Below are 23,307 nucleotides of genomic sequence, written 5' to 3'. Positions count from 1 at the left end.
ACACACAATATGACTCGTAAGAAACCAGTTCAAATAACAAGATCTGCCACTATCAAAAGCAATGAACCAGTCTACATATATAATCCAAACCAAAATACTAATCACAATACATCTAACCCACTCAGTAGCATCAGGAAAAAGAAAAATATTTGGTTTAATCCTCCATTAAGCCTAAATGTCAAACTAATATACCTAAGGAATTCTTCAACATTGTATAAAACTCTTTCAAACACCCACACAGATATAGTTCTATTTTCAATAAAAACTCAATCAGGATTTCTTATTCAACAATGCCTACTTTAGCACAAAGAATCTTAACATCTAATAACAAAAAAATTAAACCAACCCAAAAAATCCCTTTCCCAATTAAACCCAAAACTAACTGTAATTGTAATAACAAAGATCTTTGCCCACTCAATAATGATTGCATCCATAAAGATGTTATATATTTATGCACTATTACTGACTCCGACGCAATCCTCCCATAACAGACACTAATATTTTGTCTTTAAGTTATCCTTCTTCCCATCCTCCATCTGATATAGTTACTAATCCAATACACCACTCAGCAGCCCCTCCATCTACAATCATACAACTAGTAGTAGTAATAATAATAATAATAATAATAATAATAATAATAAAAAAGAGAATAATAATATTTTTCCTAATAGCTATCCTAACACTAACAACACTCATTATCCCCTCCAAAATAGTCCTCATACAGAAATCGTCGCACCATTTGTTGAACACTATAAACAAAATTCAAACCATTTAACTAATACAAATCAGTAAATACCAGACCTCGAGCTTTTAATAAAGTACATACATATATCGGCTCTACTTCAACATTAATTAAGAAAGTTTATATATATATGTTTATATATATATTATATATATGTTTATACATATATTATATATATGTTTATATATATATATGTTTATATATATATATGTTTATATATATATGTATATATATGTTTATATATATGTTTATATATATATGTATATATATATATATATATATATATATATATATATATATATATATATATATATATACTAGCAAAATAAAATAGATAAACCCCATAATTTATTATACCATACCTGTTCACACTGAAACACTTATCACAATATTCTGTGAATCTATATTAAAATAACTTGTTAAACTTTGTGACATATTTCCATTCTATGGAGGTCAGGCGCGAACGAACACCCCATAATTTTATTATACCATATTTCTTCAAAATGAAACATAATTATCAAAGTATACTTATGCAGATAGTGCCTATTTCCTTTCTATGGAGGCCAGGCGCGAACACAGACCCCACAATTTTATTATACCATCCCTATTTAAGTTAAAACATACTTATCAAAGTATTTTTATGTACATCTATATCAAAAACACTTGTAAACGTTTTTTTTTAATTTTTCAATTTTTTATTTCCATACTTTGTTGACCAGGTGCGTACACGGACCCCACAATTTTAATGAATCATCATTATGCCAGATCAAACATACCCATTCCTGTGTCTCGATACATCTTCTATCATTATATGTGATCAGTTTTCTATAATAGTCAACCATATAGGAGCCTATTCGTGACCAGACACACACACAGAAGTTCAGCTTTATATATATATATATATATATATATATATATATATATATATATATATATATATACACTAGCAAGGATTACCCGGGATTGAATGATGATCAACAAATATCCGTGAACTCGCCAGGGAAGAAGCTTCTCATGCCTCCATGCAGTAACTTAGTCCAAAATATATGTTATTTTACATTGCACTCTTGAGATTTTATATAAACTTCTTTCCATTTAACAAAAAAAACAAAAAAAAATATCAAGAAATTTACGTGTGGGGTTTGAACCTACAAGCCATATCATGTAAAAAAAAACAAAACAAAAAAAAACACACTATCAACTTACCCACAGTAAGATTTTCACGGCCCATTCTTCTATCATTGTTGCTAAGTGACGAGAAAGAAAAAAATGGCTTTATCGATGATAGGTAAATTAAAATAACGGTTTCGATTATCGGTAATCATCGGGGGTATTCTGAGACAAAACTTAACTAAGCTGACTCTCAAACTTATATACTAAAGTTCTGTCAATTTGAAAGAAAATCTGTTCAACCATTTCGGAGTCTATAAGTAATTAACTCAAACACGCGCACGCACACGCACATAATTGTAGAGATATATGTGTATTTAATTTTACTTTTACATCGATGCTAAAAATATTTGCAAAAAACAAGCAATAAAATACCACCTTCACATGGGGATAATTTTCTTGCAGTCCATACATTTATAATTAGAAGGCTTTTTTGTTAAGGTTATGGCGACCTTACATCATATGCAATGCACAACCTACATAATCGGGTTTCATCTGTAATATATATATATATATATATATATATATATATAGTCATCCATATATAGTACTGTTTCGCTATATCACAGCTCATCAGTGCGGCTAAGTAGGCAACCACCTCAAGTGACGATCGAAGCCCAACCGCCCAAACGACAGTCAAGGCTTCTCACCATTACACTATATGGCTGCTGCTGTGCGGGCAGTTAATTAACGATGTTTTAACATTGTCCAAATGCCTAAGCTCGATTTGTTTACACAAAGAGCATCGCTTAATACGCCAATGGCAGTTTTTATATCACTTCCCAATATGATTAACCCGAGATAGGGAGCATTAAAATAAGACTAAAAAATAAATTTTCAACGATAAGGCAAACCTATTTGGATAAAAAGGGGTCTACTCGATTAAGAGGAGCAAACAGTAGAATAAGTTAAAAAAATAAAGAATGAAGTTACAAAGGAACTTTATAACTTTATGAAGTTAGTAACGGTTGCAGAAAGAAGAAGAATCGAGATAGCTTTTTAGGCCATGTCATTTTGAAGCTAAATGCTTCTCGTCAGAAGAGGAGAAAAGCCAGCATTATACAAATGTATAAAGGTAAAAATGACAACATCGACTTTCTGTAACTCTTATTTACTTCATAATGTAATAAAGTTCCTATGTAACTTGACTCTTTATTTTTTTTTAACTTACATATTCCTGATGGAACAATTCCAATATTTTTCCCGATTCCAATACAATTACCGATTTCGTACTAAATTTCTAATTCCGATTCTTTATAAACCTCTAAATATTTAACTATAAAATTATTATTTTTCATCGATTACCATAAAAACACATGTTAGATGTGCCTATATTTTCTCAACCCATACAAACACACTTGTAGGTGATCTATAGCCTTTCACTGGTAGTTAAAAATAAATAAATATTTATTATTTTATTATTATTACCAGCAGTCGAAGACTTTGTTTTAAACAAAATCAAATAAAAAAAAAAAATGATTAAAAAAAATTGTTTTCTGGCATCGGAAAATAAGCATAAATTTTTCTGATTCCGATACCCCAAAATTTCCGATTTTTCCGATTGCCGATTCCAATTAATCGTCCCAACACTATTATATATACATATATATATATATATATATATATATATATATATATATATTTCATAACTTATTATATATGTATTATAAATGTTTATTTTTGAAATATAACAATATTTCAAAAATAAACATATATAATACATATATCATTTATATTTATTTATATATATTTATTTATAATACATATATAATTTCAATGCATACTGTTTTCGTTTAATGGGTTGAGACTGTTATGATAAAAACTGAATCACCGTTAATTTCGAGTAAAGCTGAATGTATCTATTTTATATGTGCAGAGCATATATTGTACAAAACTTTGTTGAAATTCAAAGACTTATATTTTTTCTTTTTTATAACATTTGCTTATTTCATCTTGGATTTCGTCATTACAGCCGTTTCGTTAATGGGATGGCAATTTTATGATTTTATGTGTCCATAAAAATCTCCTTTTCCTCACCAACTCGTCAGATGTTATTTTCATTCGATGTTACCAACAAAAAGTTAATTTTGTACATGATAAACCTGGTGGTTTCGTTTGGGGAAAAGAAATTCCATCAACACGTTGTTACAAGTCGGCCATATATATATATAAGTTTGAACACCACATTGTTATTTATATTATCTGAATTATTCATATTACAGTTCTTGTCTTGAGTGTTATTTGCACAATGAGAAAGAAAGAGAGAGATAACTGGTCTCACTCCATCAACCACTGGCATGTGTTTCCTCTTTCCTCTTCTTTGGGAGAAACACCAAGCATGTCTCCTCCGGTTGCAATCTCACTGGTTAACACAATGAGAAAAACTCCTCTGGAAGTTACATGACTTTCTCAGCTTCTGCTGGAGTAACCTCTAATCTTTCAGACTTTTCTACTAAAAATAAATCACCCATTATATAAAGCATGAAAAGATGGTGAGCTATTTTCTGGCTGTAGCCAAAACCGAGAGAGTCTTAAATGACTTTAGCAAGATTGGCAGCCTGCTGAACTGTGTTTGTGATTGATTGAGTGTTCAAGCCAGAAAAGAGGAAGGTATCCGATTCGTAAATTCACATGTGGGTGGAATGTAGATTTTTTTTTTTAGTTTCCAAAAATGAAAAGTGCAATCTCTCGTTGGCTAGTAATTTTAGAAAGGAAGATAACTTTGATCTTGTCTAAAGGAAATAGATTCTGAGACAACAAATCGTGAGTAGAATTTAGATATATTTGTTTATTTATCTTTGATTTCGTAAAGGGGTACTATTTTGTACCATGCCTTGGAAAGATTAACAAAATGTTGTTTTTTGTTACATTTAAACTTCTGCATATCAGTACTATCAGGGAAGCAGGTAGCAGGGAAGGAATTTCAAAGTCTACCTGTTTGAGGGAAAAACTCTGGCATTTAAGGGCTTCAACAGTGAAAGGCTGTGATTTTGTTGCTAAGCAGGTTAGTCGGGATATGTATGTCAAGGAAGCACTAGTGCAATGAATATTCATATGAGCACATTCCATTAAAATATTTTGTAAAACAGGTACAGAGCTGCAACATTGTGGTGATGGAACAGGGGTTGGGGCTTAGTTGACAAAGTGGGACCTATAAGATTGAAGATTCGTTTTGAACCCTATCCAAGAGGGAGAGGCTAGTGGTAGATGCATCAGTCCAGATGTGGCAACAATACTCCATGAATGGGCGAATGATGGCCTTGTAGACGTACAGGATACTTTCAGGTTTGAGTAGTCTTCTAGCATGATAGAGAGAGCCCACTACCTTCTTTGCATAGATATTGTGTGTTTGTCCTTAAATAATGCAAACATATTGATAAATCATTTAAAAAAACCAGACAAAACAAATCAATGAGATAATTTCCAGAAAATGTAAAGAGGAAATCATGAGCTGCTGTAGCTTCCATCTCCCTATTGATGCGACACTGAAGAGTGACATCTTCATGTTTATGTCTGTGTTGTTTTTTATTTTGAAGGGATCTGAAAACAGCAAACATCTTCCTGACAAAAGAAGGAGTCGCCAAAGTTGGTGACTTTGGAATCGCCAAACTCCTGAGCACCTCCCATAAGGGTGCCAGTACGGTGTTGGGTACCCCATATTATATTAGTCCAGAAATGGTGAGTATCAATTCTATTGTAAAATAGATTACATTCGGATACATATGGAAATATATAATAACATATTTTTTATTTATTTATTTTGAATGTTAATGATATAATTATTTACACAATCATACAACCCCGCAGCCCACACAAACTATGAAAGCTGTAAATCAGAAGTTCTTGAGTTTTGCCCTCTTTTGGGTTCATCAACAGAACACATCCAAACTCATGATTCGACTCCAAGTGGCTTGGATTTTGAATCCTGGCTTTGGATATGTTTTACTGATGATCCCAAAGGAGGGTGAAACTCGAGTCTAAGACTTCCAACCAGTGCCTTTCATAGTTTGTATGGTGTAGTAATAATTGTGGTCCATAAATAGACTAACCGAAAGAATTCCCGACACTTCACAGGGATAAAAGACCACACTGAAATGGATAGGCCGCTGTGCTTTTGCTCGAAACAGAAACAATAATATTATGATATTCGTATTATTATTATTATTATTATTATTATTATTATTATTATTATTATTATTAATATAATAATATTATTATTAAAGGATGTTTGGATGGGTTTCTCTGTTTCCCATAGGACTTTGTGACTTTAGTTTTCAAGTACTGCTGCTGGTTTGTGTTTGTACCATTTGTCTGGGTGTTCAAGATACAGTTGTTTGCATAATTCCCATGGTGGTGGTGGTGGTGGTGGTTGTTGTCGTCGTCGTTGTTATTATTATTAATATCATTATTATTATAAATATTATTATTATTATTATTAATAATATTAATATTATTATAAATGTTATTATTAATATTATAGTTATTAATACTATTATTGATATTAATATTATTATTATTATTATAGATATTATTATTGTTATTATTATTATTATTATTATTATTATAAATATTATTATTATTGTTATTATTATTATAAATATTATTATTATTATTGTTATTATTATTAATATTATTATAAATATTATTATTAATATTATAGTTATTAATAGTGTTATTAATATTATTATTATTATCATTGTCATTGTTATAAATATTATCATTGTTATTGATAATATTAATTATTATTGATAACAAACAATCCTATCTGGCTAGGCAAGTAGTAAATGAGATATCTGGGCGCAAACAACCTGCCAAAGCTAAGTTAAAGGCAAATACTCCGGAAAATGCATGTTCGAAATGGAAAGCACATTTTGGAAAGCTATTCGGAAACAAACCAGAAGTGACAGACCCACCAATTCAGCCGATTGTTGTACAGGAACTCGATATTGAGAAGGGTGATTTTACAATGGAGAAACTTCTAAATGCACTAAAGAAGACCAAGAATCATAAAGCTGCAGGCTTAGATAACATACCTCCTGAAGTATGGAGGACAGGTGGCTTCAATGACATACTTCTTAATTCATGCAATTCTGTATATAATCAAAAAATTATTAATATATGGAGGGAAGGATGCATACTTCCTTTCCCCAAGAAGGGTGACCTAAGCATACCAAACAACTACAGAGGAATAACACTCACTCCAATTGCAGCAAAAATCTACAATGCCATGCTTCTTGACCGTATCCAACCAAAGATCGAAGAAGTGCTCAGGAAGAACCAAAATGGATTTAGAAAGAATCGCTCCACTACTAGTCAAATACTTACTGTTAGGAGACTGATTGAAGGAGTCAAAGCAAAAAACATTGAGGCAGTCATGATCTTTGTAGATTTCTCCAAAGCATTCGACTCTGTACATAGAGGAAAAATGGCCAGCATATTAAAAGCATATGGCATTCCAAATGAAGTCATTAATGCTATCATGATGCTATATGAACACACTCGAGCAATGATCAGGTCCTTAGATGGGGACACTGAATTTTTCGACATCCGCACTGGGGTTCTACAAGGAGATATTCTTGCCCCTTTTCTTTTCATTGTCTGTCTTGACTTTGTACTTCGCACAACATGCTAGGCTTCACCCTAAATGAATCCAGAAACAGACGTCATCAATCAGCACACATAACTGATGCAGATTATGCAGACGATATTGCTTTGTTCGCAAACAAGACTGCTGATGCGAAAACACTGTTACGTAAGCTAGAAAAGTCTTCAAATGACATTGGTCTCCACATAAATGCGGATAAGACAAAGTTTATGACTTTCAATGTGAAGGGAGAGATCAGGGCTTTGGTTGGATCAACACTGAAAGAAGTTGCTGAGTTTACGTATCTGGGCAGAAACATAGTTTCCACAGAGAGAGATATCGAAATTTGCATCTCAAGAGCATGGACCGCATTGGATGGGCTACATTCAGTATGGACTTCGGGACTGGCTGACAAACTTAAAAGGGCAGTTCTTCAGGGCAGTGGTAGAGTCTGTCCTTGTTTACGCTGCTACAACCTGGACACTCATCAAAAGATTGGAAAGAAAACTAGACGGCACATACACCCGTATGCTAAGAACAATATTAAATATATCTTGACAAAATCATCCCACGAAGCAGCAACTTTATGGCAACCTACCTGCCATATCTAATACCATCAGAGAAAGACGCCTACGATTTGACGGTCATTGTCTGAGGAGCAAGCATGAATTGGTGAGTGATGTATTGCTATGGACTCCACGACACGAGCGCGCAAGCAGAGAACGACCTAGATCCACGTACATCCAACAAATAGCACACGACGCCAACTGTAAACCTGAAGATCTGAGGCAACTGATGGAAGACAGGAAACTCTGACGGAACAAGAGCACGCTACCCCAGCGAAATAAATAAAGGTTTCCAAAATTCCGTCCAAATTCCCGAGTTCGACAGAAACATTCCGAATTCGACAAGATACACCTTAAGGTCGGAGGTTATATCGACCGAAACACTGTGAAAATCACACTCAAGATGAGAACAGTAGTCCGATGAATAATAATACAAAACTAAATATATTATTTAAACTTTCGGTTTGCCCACAAAATACGCACTTTACTCCAATGATAAATTTTGTTTGTCGAAAGCTCTGATAAAAAAATAATTGCTAAAAGTTACAGTTTCCAAACTTGGCCTCTTTGTTTCTTCCTTTTTATTTAACTAGTGTGAAAGCAAACCTTATGATGAGAAATCGGACATTTGGGCATTGGGTTGTATTCTCTATGAAATGGCATGCCGGCAGAAGACATTTGAAGGTTCCAACTTGCCGGCACTTGTTAACAAAATCATGAAGGTAATATGATCGTATTTCTCTGTATTACTTTTTTTTTCATATATATATATATATATATATATATATATATATATATATATATATATATATACTTTTTAAAACAGTTATGGATTGCGTTGCTAGGAAGAGTCTTTTTACTTCCATTTTTGTTTTTTTTTTGTTTTTTTCACCTAGTTTTTTTTTTTTTGCTTTTAAATTATATTTTGAAAGTTAAGTTTAGTAAATTCTTCTTTCTTATTTAATAGTTTAATTTATTTAATTTTTTTATTTTTAGTCTATAATTTGATATTATTTTCTTCAATTTAATCACCCCGCGGAAGTATTGAAATAAAGACGAAGCGGTGATGAAGATATAATTTGGTTTGCTTCTGTTTCATCTCTCCATATGTACAGGGGGTCCCAAAATTATCTGACATATCTGTGGATTAAAAAAAAAAAATAACAATTAAATAATTATAAAAATTTTATTTTTTTTAAATGTACATAGAATGACATTTTATTTCACACAGTCTTAAATATTAAATCGGACAAATGTCGCCTATTATTGCTAACATACGATTGTAGACATTCACGAAAGTTTTAATAACTCGATGGATCATTTCGAATGGAACAGCAGTAATTTCAGGACGAATGGCTCGTTTTAATTCTTCAAGAGATCGAGGGCAATGGCTGAATATTTTTAACTTCAAATATCAACACAAGAAAAAATTGCAGAGGTTTAGATCAGGCCATTTTGTGGGCAACCAATATCACCACGCAAAGAAATCTAATGATTCGGGAAAATTTCTTTAGAATTCCTATTGCACGTCTAGAAGTATGCGATGTTGCACCGTTCTGTTGAAATTATACATTATTTCTATACTCAAGTTCATTCAGTTTGTCTCTCAGAAAATTGTTTAGCATGGAACAATATCGCTCAGTAATAACAGTCACTGTACCATTGTCTTCGAAAAAACGGGCCCCAAATGTGAAATCCATATATATAAAAGCGAAAATGTATGTATGTATGTATGTATGTATGTATGTATGTTCGCTTTTTCTGTATGTCAACAAAAGGCTTTTTTTTCAGAGAAGCGGTCGCTCGCTTCACAACTTTTTAAAACTTTTTATATCACATATAAATCGTAATATCTCACAGTTAACAATGAAGCTCGCCTGTCTATTTAATTTGCTCGATTTCGGGAAGATAAATATTCAATATTTGTCGCTCGCCGCATATGGGTTAGTCTTTTTCCTGTAACATCTTGGGGAGGGAAAAAAAGCGTTCAGCAGTAAATGAATACTATCCCGCAGTCAAACTTGACCTCATTAACTCATTAAAACGGACACCTGCTAAATCCAAGTAATTAAATAAATTCAAACGTGTTTCTGTTAGCGTCTCGCGTTGGGGCAATGGTTAATGTCGCACTTTTTTTTCTTTTTTTTTTTCACACTTTAATTTACAACTTTGCCTCAACGGTTCGGGTTCGATCCTCATAATTATTTTTTACCCCCCCCCCCCACACACACACACCTCCAAATACCCGGGCAACGCCGGGTACCCCTCGCTAGTATATGTAAAAAATGCATGAATACAGATATAAGTAAATTTTTACCTAATTAAAATAAAATGGCCTTCTACATGCATTTAAAAAAAAAAAAATCTTTACTCATTTATTTTTTCACCTACAAATGTGTCAGATTATTTTAGGACGCCCTGTATATATAAATAAAAATTATATAGATATCAGAAAAGGCCCTATGTGGATTGATTTACGTTTTCAAGTTAATCAACTCGCTAAGGGTTTAATAATGACTAATATAATTTTAAAAAAAGAAAAAAAAAAAAAAGAGAGAATAAGTTCCGCAATCAGATACCAATCTGACATAGCGTTCATTGTCTAGACAGGCAACTCCCACCCTCCCACTAATATATTTGTCCAGTGCAAACCAACATCCTTTTCTCCTCTCCTTTTAGCGTTTCTTTCCTTGTTTCTATGTGAATAATTCTAACTAGTCACAAATTTAGATGCATATCTATCTATATATCTATAAAAGTGAAAGTGTCTGTCTGTGTGTGTATCTGTGTGTCTGTGTGTCTACATTTCCCTACGCAATAGCTGTCAATTTTAAGTCTACAGGCTCGAAATTTGATATACAGCGTACTGAGATTTGGGAAAATCGACCTGATCAGTTTTCGGCCAGAAATTTGGCGATTAAGGGGTCAAAGTTCAACGATTTGACTTTTGAAAACTCTACCAAACTCCGACAATTTTGGGTCTAATTACTTGAAATTTTAGATATACGTTCCATGGACATGGATCTAACTTAATAACATTATTTGAGCCCAAAACAATAAATTTTAAGGGGTCATAATAGGGGTCAAAGTTAAAAAAAATTGACCGCTTTTTTTTCTTTTTTTTTTCTCAACATACACCTCCAAATACCCGGGCAACGCCGGGAATCCATGCTAGTACGCAATAAAAATAAATTGCAAACACATTATACTGATAGTCGAAAGAAAGAAATACAAAAGTCGTGGTTTGTTTTACAATCCACTGAGATTCGAAAAAGTAGTCAAAATTTCAAATACACAACAAATGTTATTACAAGCAAGATAAGTTACTTTTCTACCTATCTGTAAATGTTTTTAGTGGTTTTGCTCTCTTTAAAAAGTTTATCGGTTCGAAAAACAAAGTGTCTATCATTTAAGTGAGAACAAGAAAAAGAGTTGGCATGTAAAATCCAAAGACTTGAAAATTACTTAAGACTGAAAAATTATACAAAATATTGTTAGAAACTCACCCAATGTTATCGTGACATTTTTCGAACCGATTAAATGCTTTTAAAGTGAATAAAACCACTAAAAAAATTCCAGATAGATAGACGAGTAACTTATCTTGCCTTTGATAACGTTTATTTAAATTTTGACCACTTATTCGAATCTCTGTGGATTGTAAAACAAACCCGAGAGGCGTTCTAAAATTAGGCCTCCTATATTTTTTATTCATAAACTAAAAAAACGTTGAAGAGCTACAAAGATGGAAATAGTACCACTAAAACAAGCAACATTTGTGCTCCAGAATTTATTTTTCTACATAGTCACTACCGTTCACAATGCACTTTTACCAGCAATGAATGATGCCTTCATTTCTGTCGCCATTCTAAAATCGACGAACTCATCTCCTAACTATGCTAACATCAATTGCACTGGCTTCGTAAATGTTCATTAGGCGCCGGTGATCTGTCTAGTTTTTTCTGCATGGAGGAATTCAATAACACATCTGTGTTTCTGACACACGTCCATGACAGGGGTAGCTTTTTTTTAAGTTTCACGCCGCCAATACCTGCTACAAGTAGATGAAACTTTCAGGTTGTGAATGCATAAGTTCAGTCATCATAACAATGCCATTTGCAATTCCCTCTGATCCATTCGGTTGGAATAAAAAATAAGGGTATTACTTTTGGAATGTACCTCGTCCCTTGTACAAGGTAATAAGTTTTTTTCTTAATAAGATTATTTTTTTTTCTGTAAAAAAAATCTAATTACTGCATCAGGATATGTACGGGGTGGAACGATAAATGTGTCGCCCTAAAGAAAACAACACTACAACTTTATTTTAAAACTTTCATTGAAAAAATCAATTCAGGTAACTTGATTATGTAGTAGTGCTGACATCTATTTAATGTAGCCGTCTTCAGCCTCAATCACCGCCTCAATTTGGGTCTGAAACTGGGAGCATGCCTTTTTCACAAGTGCCGTTGGGAACTCAGCAAATACTCGGCGGATGGCGGCGATTACACTGGGTTTTGTGCTGTGGGAGGTCATGTTGGTGATGTCTTTGACATATGATCAAACGAAGTAGTCCAGCAAGTTCAGGCCAGGTGAGGATGGGGGGGGGGCAGTGAGAGATGAGTACAAAGTCGTAGCATTCCTTCAGAAGCCAGGTCTGGGTTGCTTTGGACTTGTGGGCTGGCGCTGAGTCCTTCTGCTACATCCAGGGTCTGCCAGTGGTCACCTGATTACATCAGGGGATCACCACTCTTCAGCACATCCAGGTACACTTTGGTGTTGACTTTCAAGCCGACTTCCAAGATGTGAGGTGGCATGATGTGGCCCTCACTTGAAATCACATCAAAGACCATAAACGTGTTCAGGTCGGGGTAGAAGAGGGGCCAGTGAGAGAAGGGTACAAAGCCTAGCCTGGGTCTCTTTGGACTTGTGGGCCGGTGTTGAGTCTTGCTGTCACACCCAGGGTCTGCAATCGGCCACCTGATTGCATCAGGGGATCACCGCACTCTTCAGCACATCCAGATACACTTTCGTGTTGACTTTGAAGTCGATTTCAAAGATGTGAGGTGGCATGATGTGGCCCTCACTTGAAACCACACCAAAGACCATAACCGTGGCCGGAAACTTTGTTTTCATCACCCTGGGCATGTCCCTGTTATTCTTGGCAATCCAGCGATGCATTTTGAGAGTGCTGGCAATGGTCATGTTATCATAACTTGTACAACGGCGCATCTCCAATCTCGCTCGTTGAACTTTGTGTCACTTACAGACATGATAGAAGGCGCCTATCGCTCTTGGAATTTGTACACAACTGGCCAACTAGTAGATGGTATGCAACAAAAGAAAGAAGACCGGTTTTCATCAAATGGAAATGGAATTGTGTCGTCTTTTCTATGGCGACAATTTTATCGTTCCACCCTGTATTTTTCTTATTTGGGCTTGTAATTATAAATATGTAAGATTGTACCATCTTGATATAAAACAGTCTCCTCTTTCTTTTTTCTTTTTTTTGTCTTTCTCTTTTTTCTTTATCTATTAATAAAGGGATGTAACTCTGTATTCGTTAATTCAAAAACAAACTACAAATCTATATATCTACTATTAGAACGCTCGGCATTGCCTGGTCGTAAAATATGCTTAAATATGGCAGTTTGATTAATGCAAAGTTCGTATTTATTATTATATTATATTGGACCCAATATATAGTAAGGATTTAAAAAGTTTAAAAAAAAAAAATGACTCGTGCGCCACCACCGAGAATCGAAACCAAAACGTTTAGCTTACAATTTACTTTTTCTTTTGACGTTAATGCCTGAGCTGTGAAGACATGTTTACTGCAAGGTAAAAAAATTAAAACATGAACCAATAGCTATTACATTGGGCATGCATATTAGTTGCCGTCGTTCGATATATCAAGTTTCATGTCTGTAGACCAAAAACCGACAGAGAAGTTTGGTAAACAAACTTTTTTTAAACAAGTATATATTCGCATATAGAAATACATATAGAAAGAGGTTTGTGTTTATTATAACCGTTTTACGCAAATATTACGCAAGTATAAATCATGTAGAATTGTTAAAAATTATTGTTTGCGTTTGTGTGTTTATTATTTATTTAATTCTAACTAAATATTTCTGTTACGTTTCGTTCTCTTTTACGTTTTCTTGTTACTATCTTTTTACGATTGCTTTTACTTTACGGGTCTGTGTGTTCTTATCAACGTTACTTGTGTGTGTGTGTGTGTGTGTGTGTGTGTGTGTGTGTGTGTGTGTGTGTGCTCTTACATATGTTACGTGCAGTTCACTGTTATATATGTGTGTGTGTGTTCTTATCCTTACGCCGTTTCTTGCCTTGAACGTCTCCGAGGCGTGTATATGCAAATGTATAATGCATACATATCTGGTTGCCTTGGCCAGCGGATAATATCATCTGGTCGCTGGTGTGCCATCTCGTTGGGGAGTGGTTACTGCAGACAGATTCATTAATGACAACAAGATGGACTGAAGCTTAAATCTTTTATTAAAGGCAAGCCTATATCTCGGACCCTGGTTGTCGGAGAGCCGAATCTCTGATCTTCATTTTCTGCTGCCCAAAACCAACTCTCAGCCCATGTGATCGTCAACCGGAAGCCTACGCCCATAATTCCCGTGTCACCCCTAATTTCCGGTGCATTCTCTCTAGGTTGATACCTGTCAAACCTAACCTTTTTGTGACCCTGCCAACTCGCTGATTGGAAATGAAAATATACTTACATAACTTTCTATTTCTAAAACTACCTATATAGCAATTAAGCTGGGATTCCCAATACTACAGAATATCTGCATGAATATAATTACACATAATAGTTAACTAAAGACGATCATCCCATAAGAAAACCGCAAAAATTAATAGGAAATTAATTAAAATGAATGTTTAAAAGAATATGCAAATTACCTAGATCTTTCGCTGATGAATGCAATTCCACAGCTCATATATAACAAAGTTGTATTTTCTTTTTAAATAAATAGAAAAAAAGGGTTTTTAATATGAATACACAAAAAAAAGAACAAATTTATAGGAGTATAAATAAAAATGAGAAGGTGTCTGTGTGAGGACAACTCTCAACCTATATACTCAACAAATTATTGATCTACATACTTAAAATTTGGTATGTAGGGTATTCAGACATGTGGAAAATGTTTTAAACCGTTTTCATCCGGGAAAAAGAGCCGCTAAGGGATCAAAATTGAAAAGTTTGCACTTGGTAGGTAGGTGGGGGGGGTCATCAGATTTTTATCTGTTTGTCAACTGTTTCACGGCTGTGCATTCATGAATCGTTCACATGACAGATTACTTCTGTTAAGAATAAGTAGATTTGAAAGCACCTTTTAAAGATCGTGTTAAGCTAGCCTAATGGTTATCATACTTGACATACTGTCTTTAGGAATAATATATATATATACCAATCGGTACGGACCCGACTATGGAAGATCAGATGATAAATAAACGTGGATTTATAAGATCAAAGAATCCAATCTTGATCGCCCTTTGGGGCCCGTGGCGCAGTTGATACAGGCGTTGAATCTCTACGGTTCCAGATGAACATTGTCTGAAGATAGCGGTTTCAATCCCACCCAAAGCGTGCCAGAGGTTAATTGGTCAAAAATGTGGTGAGACGACAACAACTACGGATGGCAGTGATGGCTGATAATGCAGTTAGGAGATTCGAAGTTCCTATCCGTCGCGGTTACCACCTGACGAAGGCCAGAGGAAGTTGGCCGAAACGTTGTGAACCAATAAAAAGATCCAAAAACAACAACTAATAAAGATGAGACTAATAGTCCGAAATAAAAAATAAAAATTAATATACTGTCTTTAGGTTTTGGTTTCGATCTCAGCTGGAGTATTTTTTTTTACTTACAAAAAAGGAACTGTTTAGAAAAAACATAATACTCGCATGCACATGTCTCAGTTTCTTTCCGTTTATTTATTTTTTTTTTACTTAATTTTTCTTTGAGGAATTTAACATTCTGTGGAGACGTTGCAAGCCTGTCTTTGTTTTATCGCTATTTCCATGGCAGGTGCTCGTCTGAGCTCCAATCCCTCGTCCCCCCCCTCGCCAATCTTTCACAAGAAACACCCGTCTGGCTGAAACTACTGTCAATATTTTTCCCCACTCTTTATCTGTGCCTAAATCCAAATGTAGATTCCATGAGCAAAGCTTCTTTCTTAGAACTGCACGCCAGTGGAACTCTCTGCCGCTTGCCTGTTTCCCACCTGACTACAACTTGGACGTCTTCAAGTCCAACATAAACAAACTCCTGAAAAACCGCCCCCTTAAGTAAGACACTCTATCAAAAACCCCAATACTAATGATTACTACAATACTATCTCATTGATTACTGTACACGCAATACCCCTTATCCCTGAGTGGCCTTCGGACCTTGATAAGTGGTGACCACCATGTAAAAAAAATTAAAAAAATAAAAAAATACCGGGCAACGCCGAATACATCTGCTAGTATTCTATACGTCTTGGATATTTGTAACTTGTTTTTGTATTGATGAATACAGAGTTATATCCCTTTATTTAAGAAGGCATCCCTTTCAAAATACGAAATTATTTTTAAATGTTTAGGTAAATTATTTTCCAGAAAAAAATGACATTTTATTGTTCTTAACAACATGCTGCAGCAGTATACCAAAAGAATTGATGGACCAGGACCAAATATTGATTTTGTAGGAAGAAAACTATCGATGACAAAGAAACGATAAAGAGACAGAATTTTCTTTATATTAGTTAGATTAGATATGGCTAGAATACTTTGGTAAATTATTGCTTGGTTTCCACCTTAAACATTTTTCTTTAAAATGACCACTTTTAAAGGTTTTCGAGTATGCTGAACACGAATGTCATATTTAAATTTTCCACAAATAGTTATTTTCCGGATATTAAGCAAGGCAATTCTTTATGTTATACATGTTGGCCATTTTTGTACGCGACGGAATTTTCTTTATATATTAGATATTGCCAAAATACGTTTTTTTTTTTAGAGTCGTTAAAATTTGATATGGGTTAAATGATATTGAAACTTTTAATTTTTGTTCATCTTATTTAATGACTTATATTTACAGGGTCAATTCGCTCCAGTCAAGGGCGATTACAGCCAGGAACTGAAGGATCTCATTAGTTCGATGTTACGACAAAACCCAGACGAACGGCCATCTGCTCATCACGTACTTTATAACGTTTTACCTCAAGTGAGTTTTACTTTTAACAAAACAATATAAAGCATGTTATTTTGTATTGATAACCACTTTATGGATGAATATCTAACATTTATTTATTTAAGGCAGGTGTTTCTAAAGTTATCGAACGGGGTGGGTGTGGGGTATTATAACAAAAATGACTTGAACGTGTTTTATACTATTTAATCATTTTTTTTTTTTTTTTTTTTTTTGCTCATTAGCTTTGCTTTTTAGTGAAACTGGTTCTCCAAAATCTCATTCTTTTAATTATTTTCTGAAGAAAAAGAAAAAACATTACTCTATTTTTACACATTTCCATTTTTTTTTTTTTAATTTTCCTGAATATTTTTACGTTTTCAATACGATATCTCCACGGGCCAGATTAAAAACTTTGGTAGGCCAAATTTGGCCCACGGGTTGTAGTTTGGAGACCCCCGATTTAAGGAAACGTTATTAGAGCTACGTGGACCAAAATAACAAAAATGACCTGGACGTGTTTTATACTGTTTTTGATCATTAGCTTTGCTTTTTAGTGAAATTGGTTCTTCAAAGCATCATTTTTTTTTTTTTAAACCACCACATTATTTTCACATATTTTTATTTCTTACAATTTTTCCTGAATATTTTTCCGTTTTCAATAAGAGCACCATGGGCCGAATTAAAGACTTTGGTGGGCCGGATGTGGCTTGCGGACCATGGTTTGGAGACCCCTGATTTAAGGAAATGTTTTGAAATAGATATTAAAATCTGAAGTGTGCAAAGTTTAAAGGTATCTCTGCATTTGTAACGGAAGCCATTGTGTCGACGAGATGGACAAATGTGGCATGACTGACGTCAGCAATTAAAATGAATGCACATGATCACAAAAGCAAAAAGGGAGACGACGAGTGTATGGTATATTTTTTTTTCTGACAATATCTAATTGTATTAATAACTTCAAATCACATCAGTAGTTTTTTTTTCTATGAAAATCGGTCAAGACAAAGCATGAAGCCACTTGATGTAAGGAGCTAAAAAAAATACTGCTTCAAGGCCAACAATAAGTGTGAAATGGAATAGATTCCGACACAGAAAACAGCAATTCTCCCTCCTTTGTTAGAAACATTGCTCACGGAATGTGAGGACTAAAGGACAAAACATGGAAAGCGAGTTATGAGATTGCGAAAGTAAATCCAAGATCCACTTTCTACTCTCTATATTTTTGAAAAAAAAAATAAATAAAAACTGATATAAGAAAATAAGCAGTTATTAAAGATAAACTTTAGTAATGAAAAGGGAGGAGGAGGAAGAGGAGAGATAGATAGATAGATAGAGAGAGAGAGAGAGAGAGAGAGAGAGAGAGAGAGAGAGAAATGTTTTAAAATAAAGATGTTGCACACACAATTTAACCTCTTGTATTTCACTGTTTATAGTCCCGGGAAACACCGAGTTGCCTTGCTAGTTAAAGCTAAACTTTAGTCATGAAAATAATTGATTAAATTGCCTATGTCTTGGAACTTTTGAGATGAGAATCGATTAATTGTCTTATTTGAATTATTCAGAATAACATCTAAGGTGAGAACATCTAAATAATGTAAATTTTATATGAATCAGATGATTGTTTTTTTTGTTGTTTTTTTTTTTGTTGTTGTTGTTTTTTTTTCATCTCCTCCCACAAATATATATTTTTATGTTTGAGAAAATATATGAACATTTAACATGTATCATTATGGTGATTGGGAAAAAATAACAACTCTATAGTTTAATATTTACATATCTATAAAGAATCAGAATTGGAATCAATAATTGTATCGGATTCGGGAAGCTAGTAAGAAATCGGTAATTGTATTGGAATCGGAAAAAATATTGAAATCGTGTCATCACTAGTAATTGTCATTTTGTCTCTGGTGATGTCATTTGCTTTCAGCAAATTGCTTGATCATGTAGAAATACTATTACTACTACTGCAGCTCCTGATTATTATTATTTGTTGTTGTATTAATTAGACCATTGGGAAGCAGCCTTGTGGTATTGGGTTCTACAGACGAGTAGTCTTTAGAAAGAAACTTTGCTCATGGAAGTTCCATTTAATCTTAGGTACACAGAGGAAGAAAGGAAAATTATTTACAGTGGTTAGAGTCAGACGAGTTTTTGTGGTGAATGTTTTACAGAAAGAGGACCATAGATTGAAGCTCAGTCCAACATCTACCATAAAAATAAAAATAGCGTAGGTTAAATGCTATTTCAGTCTGACTTCTAAAATCCACTAATATAACTTTATGTATTAGATTTATTTTGTATTTCTCCACTATTCAGCAAGAAGTAAAGTGTAGTAGCTGTTCTAATACTACATTTTACCTTTTTCTGTCTTCAGTCAATGGAAGAAAAATCCTTCATGACTGAGACAATTTTTACTTTTGTTCCTTTCTAGAGTGCCCTTTTTAGGGAGCTGAATTTCCTCCACATTAAAAATCGACGTGCTTAACTCTGCCCTCGTGGGGAGGCAAGTAAATAGGAACAGGCATACCACTGGTGTTTCCCCGGAGAATGCCCTGGAGAAAGTCTCTAGATCAACCATCTGCATTCTCCCTATCGACTCTCTTGAAATTAAAAAACTGGAATGAAAAAGTATGCTTTTATTTATTTTGCATAGCTGCTGAATCGTTACGAGGATACAACGACCGATCTTGAAGAAGACATGTGGAACTCTCTAGAAAATATGAGCAAAAAACGAATGAGGTAAGTCATTGTTATCATAACGAACTACGGCTGATCCTTGAAGATACCGAATTAAATTATTTAGGACTTTGAATTAAATAAGTTTACCTACAAATTTCCTTTGAATAACCAATATTATTGTGTCAGGATAGTGGCAGTGCTGATAGATACCAATTGCAGACTATTTAATCAGCTATGAGTTCAAATCCAGCATTGGTACTATTGGGAAAAATATCAACTCCAATTTCTTTCTATCTATTGGTAAAATACTGTACAATACCAAAGCGGCATTCAACCAGGTTGAACCAGCTTTCTCTGAAAGAGGAAGTTTCATTGGCATATAAAATTCGCAGTGGCTTATGTAACAGTGCCGCTGACATTGGGTTAGCAGCAGCAGCAGCAGCCATATGCAAATGACCAAGCCGGTTGTGCGATATGACTGCAGAGATAAAAAGGACACACATGTTCATAGAAGCAGTGTTCCAGACGTGTTCAAGATGTAGAGGATTCGAGACGTGTTTGAGACATGAGAGGACAGAAATAGATGTGTTCCATAAGTGGCTTGAGAGTGACAGAGAAAGACGTGTCCTAAACATGGCCGGACAAAAACAGAGTGCCACATGTTCGACACAGCAGAGTCTTGTTAAGCACATTAGAATACGAGAAAGCTTCTGAACAAAAGACAAGGCGTTATTTTAGAAGTACCTGTAAATAAATGTATGCATACAGCGCGTGGAATCCAAATGCTGACATGTAACAACAGAGTACAAAATAGACTTTGTGGCTTAGTGGGGGATGCCCTTTTCTCTACCTTGCAACCTCTCTCCCACAGAAGAGACGTTGCGAGCCTATCCTTGTTTTATCGTTATTTCCATGGCAGGTACTCGTCTGAACTCCAATCTCTGGTCCCCCCTCGCCAATCTTTCACGAAAAACACCCGTCTAGCCGAATCCACTGTGAAAAATTTCCCCCACTCTTTATCTGTGCCTAAATCAAAACGTGATTTCCATGAACAAAGCTTCTTTCTTAGGACTGCACGCCTGTGGAACTCTGTTCCGTCTGCCTGCTTCCCACCTGACTACAACTTGGATGTGTTCAAGTCCAACGTTAACAAATTCCTACTGAACCGCCCCCTTAAGTAAACACTTCATCAAATCTCCACACTAACGTAATGTACTTGCAATAACTGGCATCCCTGAGTGGCTTCCGGGCCTTGATAAGTGGTGACTACTGTGTAAAAAAAAAAAAAAAAAAAAAAAAAATTACACTTGTATATCTCCATCAGGGAAGATTACGTCGTAAGGTTTTTAAAGTTCATGCAGGAAGGAATCAACTTTTGAACAGCAGACGAGGTGTTATTCTGGAAGTATATGTAAATAAATGTCTGTTTCAATTGGAAAAATAAGTTAGTCCAATTCTTTCCTTGTATTTGTTTCGTTGCGATTGTCTGCATACAACATGTGGAATCCAAGTGTTGACTTGTATATGTCCCCATCAGGGAAGATTACGTTGTTGTTGTTCTCAAAGTTCATGCAGGTATTAATATCCTCTTACATAAACTATATCCGATGATAAGGCCCCACTTTGCGGGCCTTGGGGAATGTGGAGCCACCCTTTAATTGCCATTGCTCCCAGGTCCACTCTGACCCGGAGTGGTAGTACCTGTTAGGGTCCTAACTATGGGTTAAATAGAATCTGACTTAAAAAAAAATATATACTCCATTAAAAATCGTTCCTCAAAATAACTAGATTCGGCATTAAATAACCTGAAAAAGGTTGATATGCCGTGAAACAAAAACAACCAACTAACCTACATACAGCGCCTGGTATTCCCAAATATTCACCCATCTAGTACTGACCAGGCTCAATGTTGCTTAACTTTGGTGATCTAATGAGAACCGGTGTGTCAACGTAATTATATGCTGTGTATATTGGTAAAATAGCAAAAAAATTTTTTCATGTTCCACATCCTCACGCCAACCTCAAACATGATCTTGGTAATCTTGGTGAATGTAACTTTTGGTAAGAAAATTTATTGTTGTTTACCTACTAATGCCTTCAGGATGCGTTTATTTCGTAGAAATGTGTGTAAACCTCTAGCAGTTTGCATAAACTCTCATCAACAATCAAAACTCTGAGGTATAATATGTGTTAGACACTAGCTTATTGATTATCGAAAAAGGTAAAACAAATTAAAATATTTATTCAGAAACATATAAATACAAAATGAAGACAACGCAGAGACGAGGAGTTTACCAAAATCTAAAGAGAGCCGCAGACTAAATGATATGCAGAAAAGAATATATTTCAAACAAAAAATGATAATGCTAGGAAGGAAAAAAATACAAGCTATTTATGTTTGAATAAAATAAAATAATATTAAAACAAGTCAAGCATGCATGTCCCCCGTGAGTGCACAGTGAACGAGGCATAAAAAAATGACTAAGTTCAGCATTTGCCTCTCTGCCCATTTAGCCCCAAAAGTCCCCAGGGGACGTCAAAATGAACAAACGGTGCAGTTTTAGGCCTTAACAAATGTAAATTTGAGTTCTGCACCATGCAAAAAAGAAATAACTAAGTCCATCATTTGCCCCCCCCCCACCATTTAGCCCCAAAAGTCCCCAAAGCCTTGACATATTTAAATTTGAGTTCAGCGCCATGCAAAACTGCTAAATAGAGATACACAGAAAATTTTGGACAAATCTGGTAAAATAGTCCCAAAAATGGAGTGTTTTTATTAGCCCTAAAAGAGCCCCTGGGGCACACCCAAGAGTTATTGCGAAGTATAGACAAACAAAATTATATGGAAATCAGTTAGTTACAACTTTTCAGAAAGTTTTATAAAAATCCAAGACATCAATATTTTTTTTAATAAGCATAAAAGTGTCAATTTTAACCATTTTAACCTGAAAGGCACTCGTAGGGAAGCAACCGGAATTTTCCCGGAAAATCCGTTCTGTTACTTTTTTACTCATATCATGTTTAATGTTTGTGCAAAATTTCAAAAAATTCCAAGGCGTAGTTATTGAGAAAAGTGCAGACAGACGAACGGACGAACAGACATGGGTGAATTTACAGATCCACCTTCATTTTGTTGGGGGACCAAAAAAAGAATACTAACACTATTATTCTTACAAATAAGAAGACAGTAATTCTTGTTGATGATGCTGAAAATGTCAAGATAAAAAGAAAACTGCTTAATAGATTCGGGGCAAGTAGTAGAAGCCTCTACCGATGATGAGTCTAAAGGAATTCCCTAAGAAAAAAAAAAATGGTCGGGAAAGAGAGATAAATGATAGTGGATATATTCTAAACTATACAGAAAAG

General features: G+C 34.6%; 1 protein-coding gene across 3 annotated transcripts in view; it reads left to right on the top strand.

The window, feature by feature from the left end:
- The window catches only part of LOC145245882 (serine/threonine-protein kinase Nek8-like), a 182,074-nt gene that overhangs the window by 59,975 nt on the left and 98,792 nt on the right, over window positions 1-23,307 (top strand). For all 3 annotated transcript variants that reach the window (XM_080107604.1, XM_080107603.1, XM_080107605.1), the window contains 4 exons: window positions 5,449-5,590; window positions 8,656-8,784; window positions 17,170-17,295; window positions 19,916-20,001. In XM_080107604.1, coding sequence (XP_079963730.1) covers window positions 5,449-5,590; window positions 8,656-8,784; window positions 17,170-17,295; window positions 19,916-20,001 — 483 coding nt within the window. The remainder of the gene's footprint in view (window positions 1-5,448; window positions 5,591-8,655; window positions 8,785-17,169; window positions 17,296-19,915; window positions 20,002-23,307) is intronic.

Source organism: Euprymna scolopes, chromosome 23, assembly GCF_053919585.1.
Source record: "Euprymna scolopes isolate OS-2025 chromosome 23, ASM5391958v1, whole genome shotgun sequence".
NCBI lineage: Eukaryota > Metazoa > Mollusca > Cephalopoda > Sepiida > Sepiolidae > Euprymna > Euprymna scolopes.
Note: the sequence above shows the minus strand (reverse complement) of the source record. Positions and strands in the feature narration are given on the sequence as shown.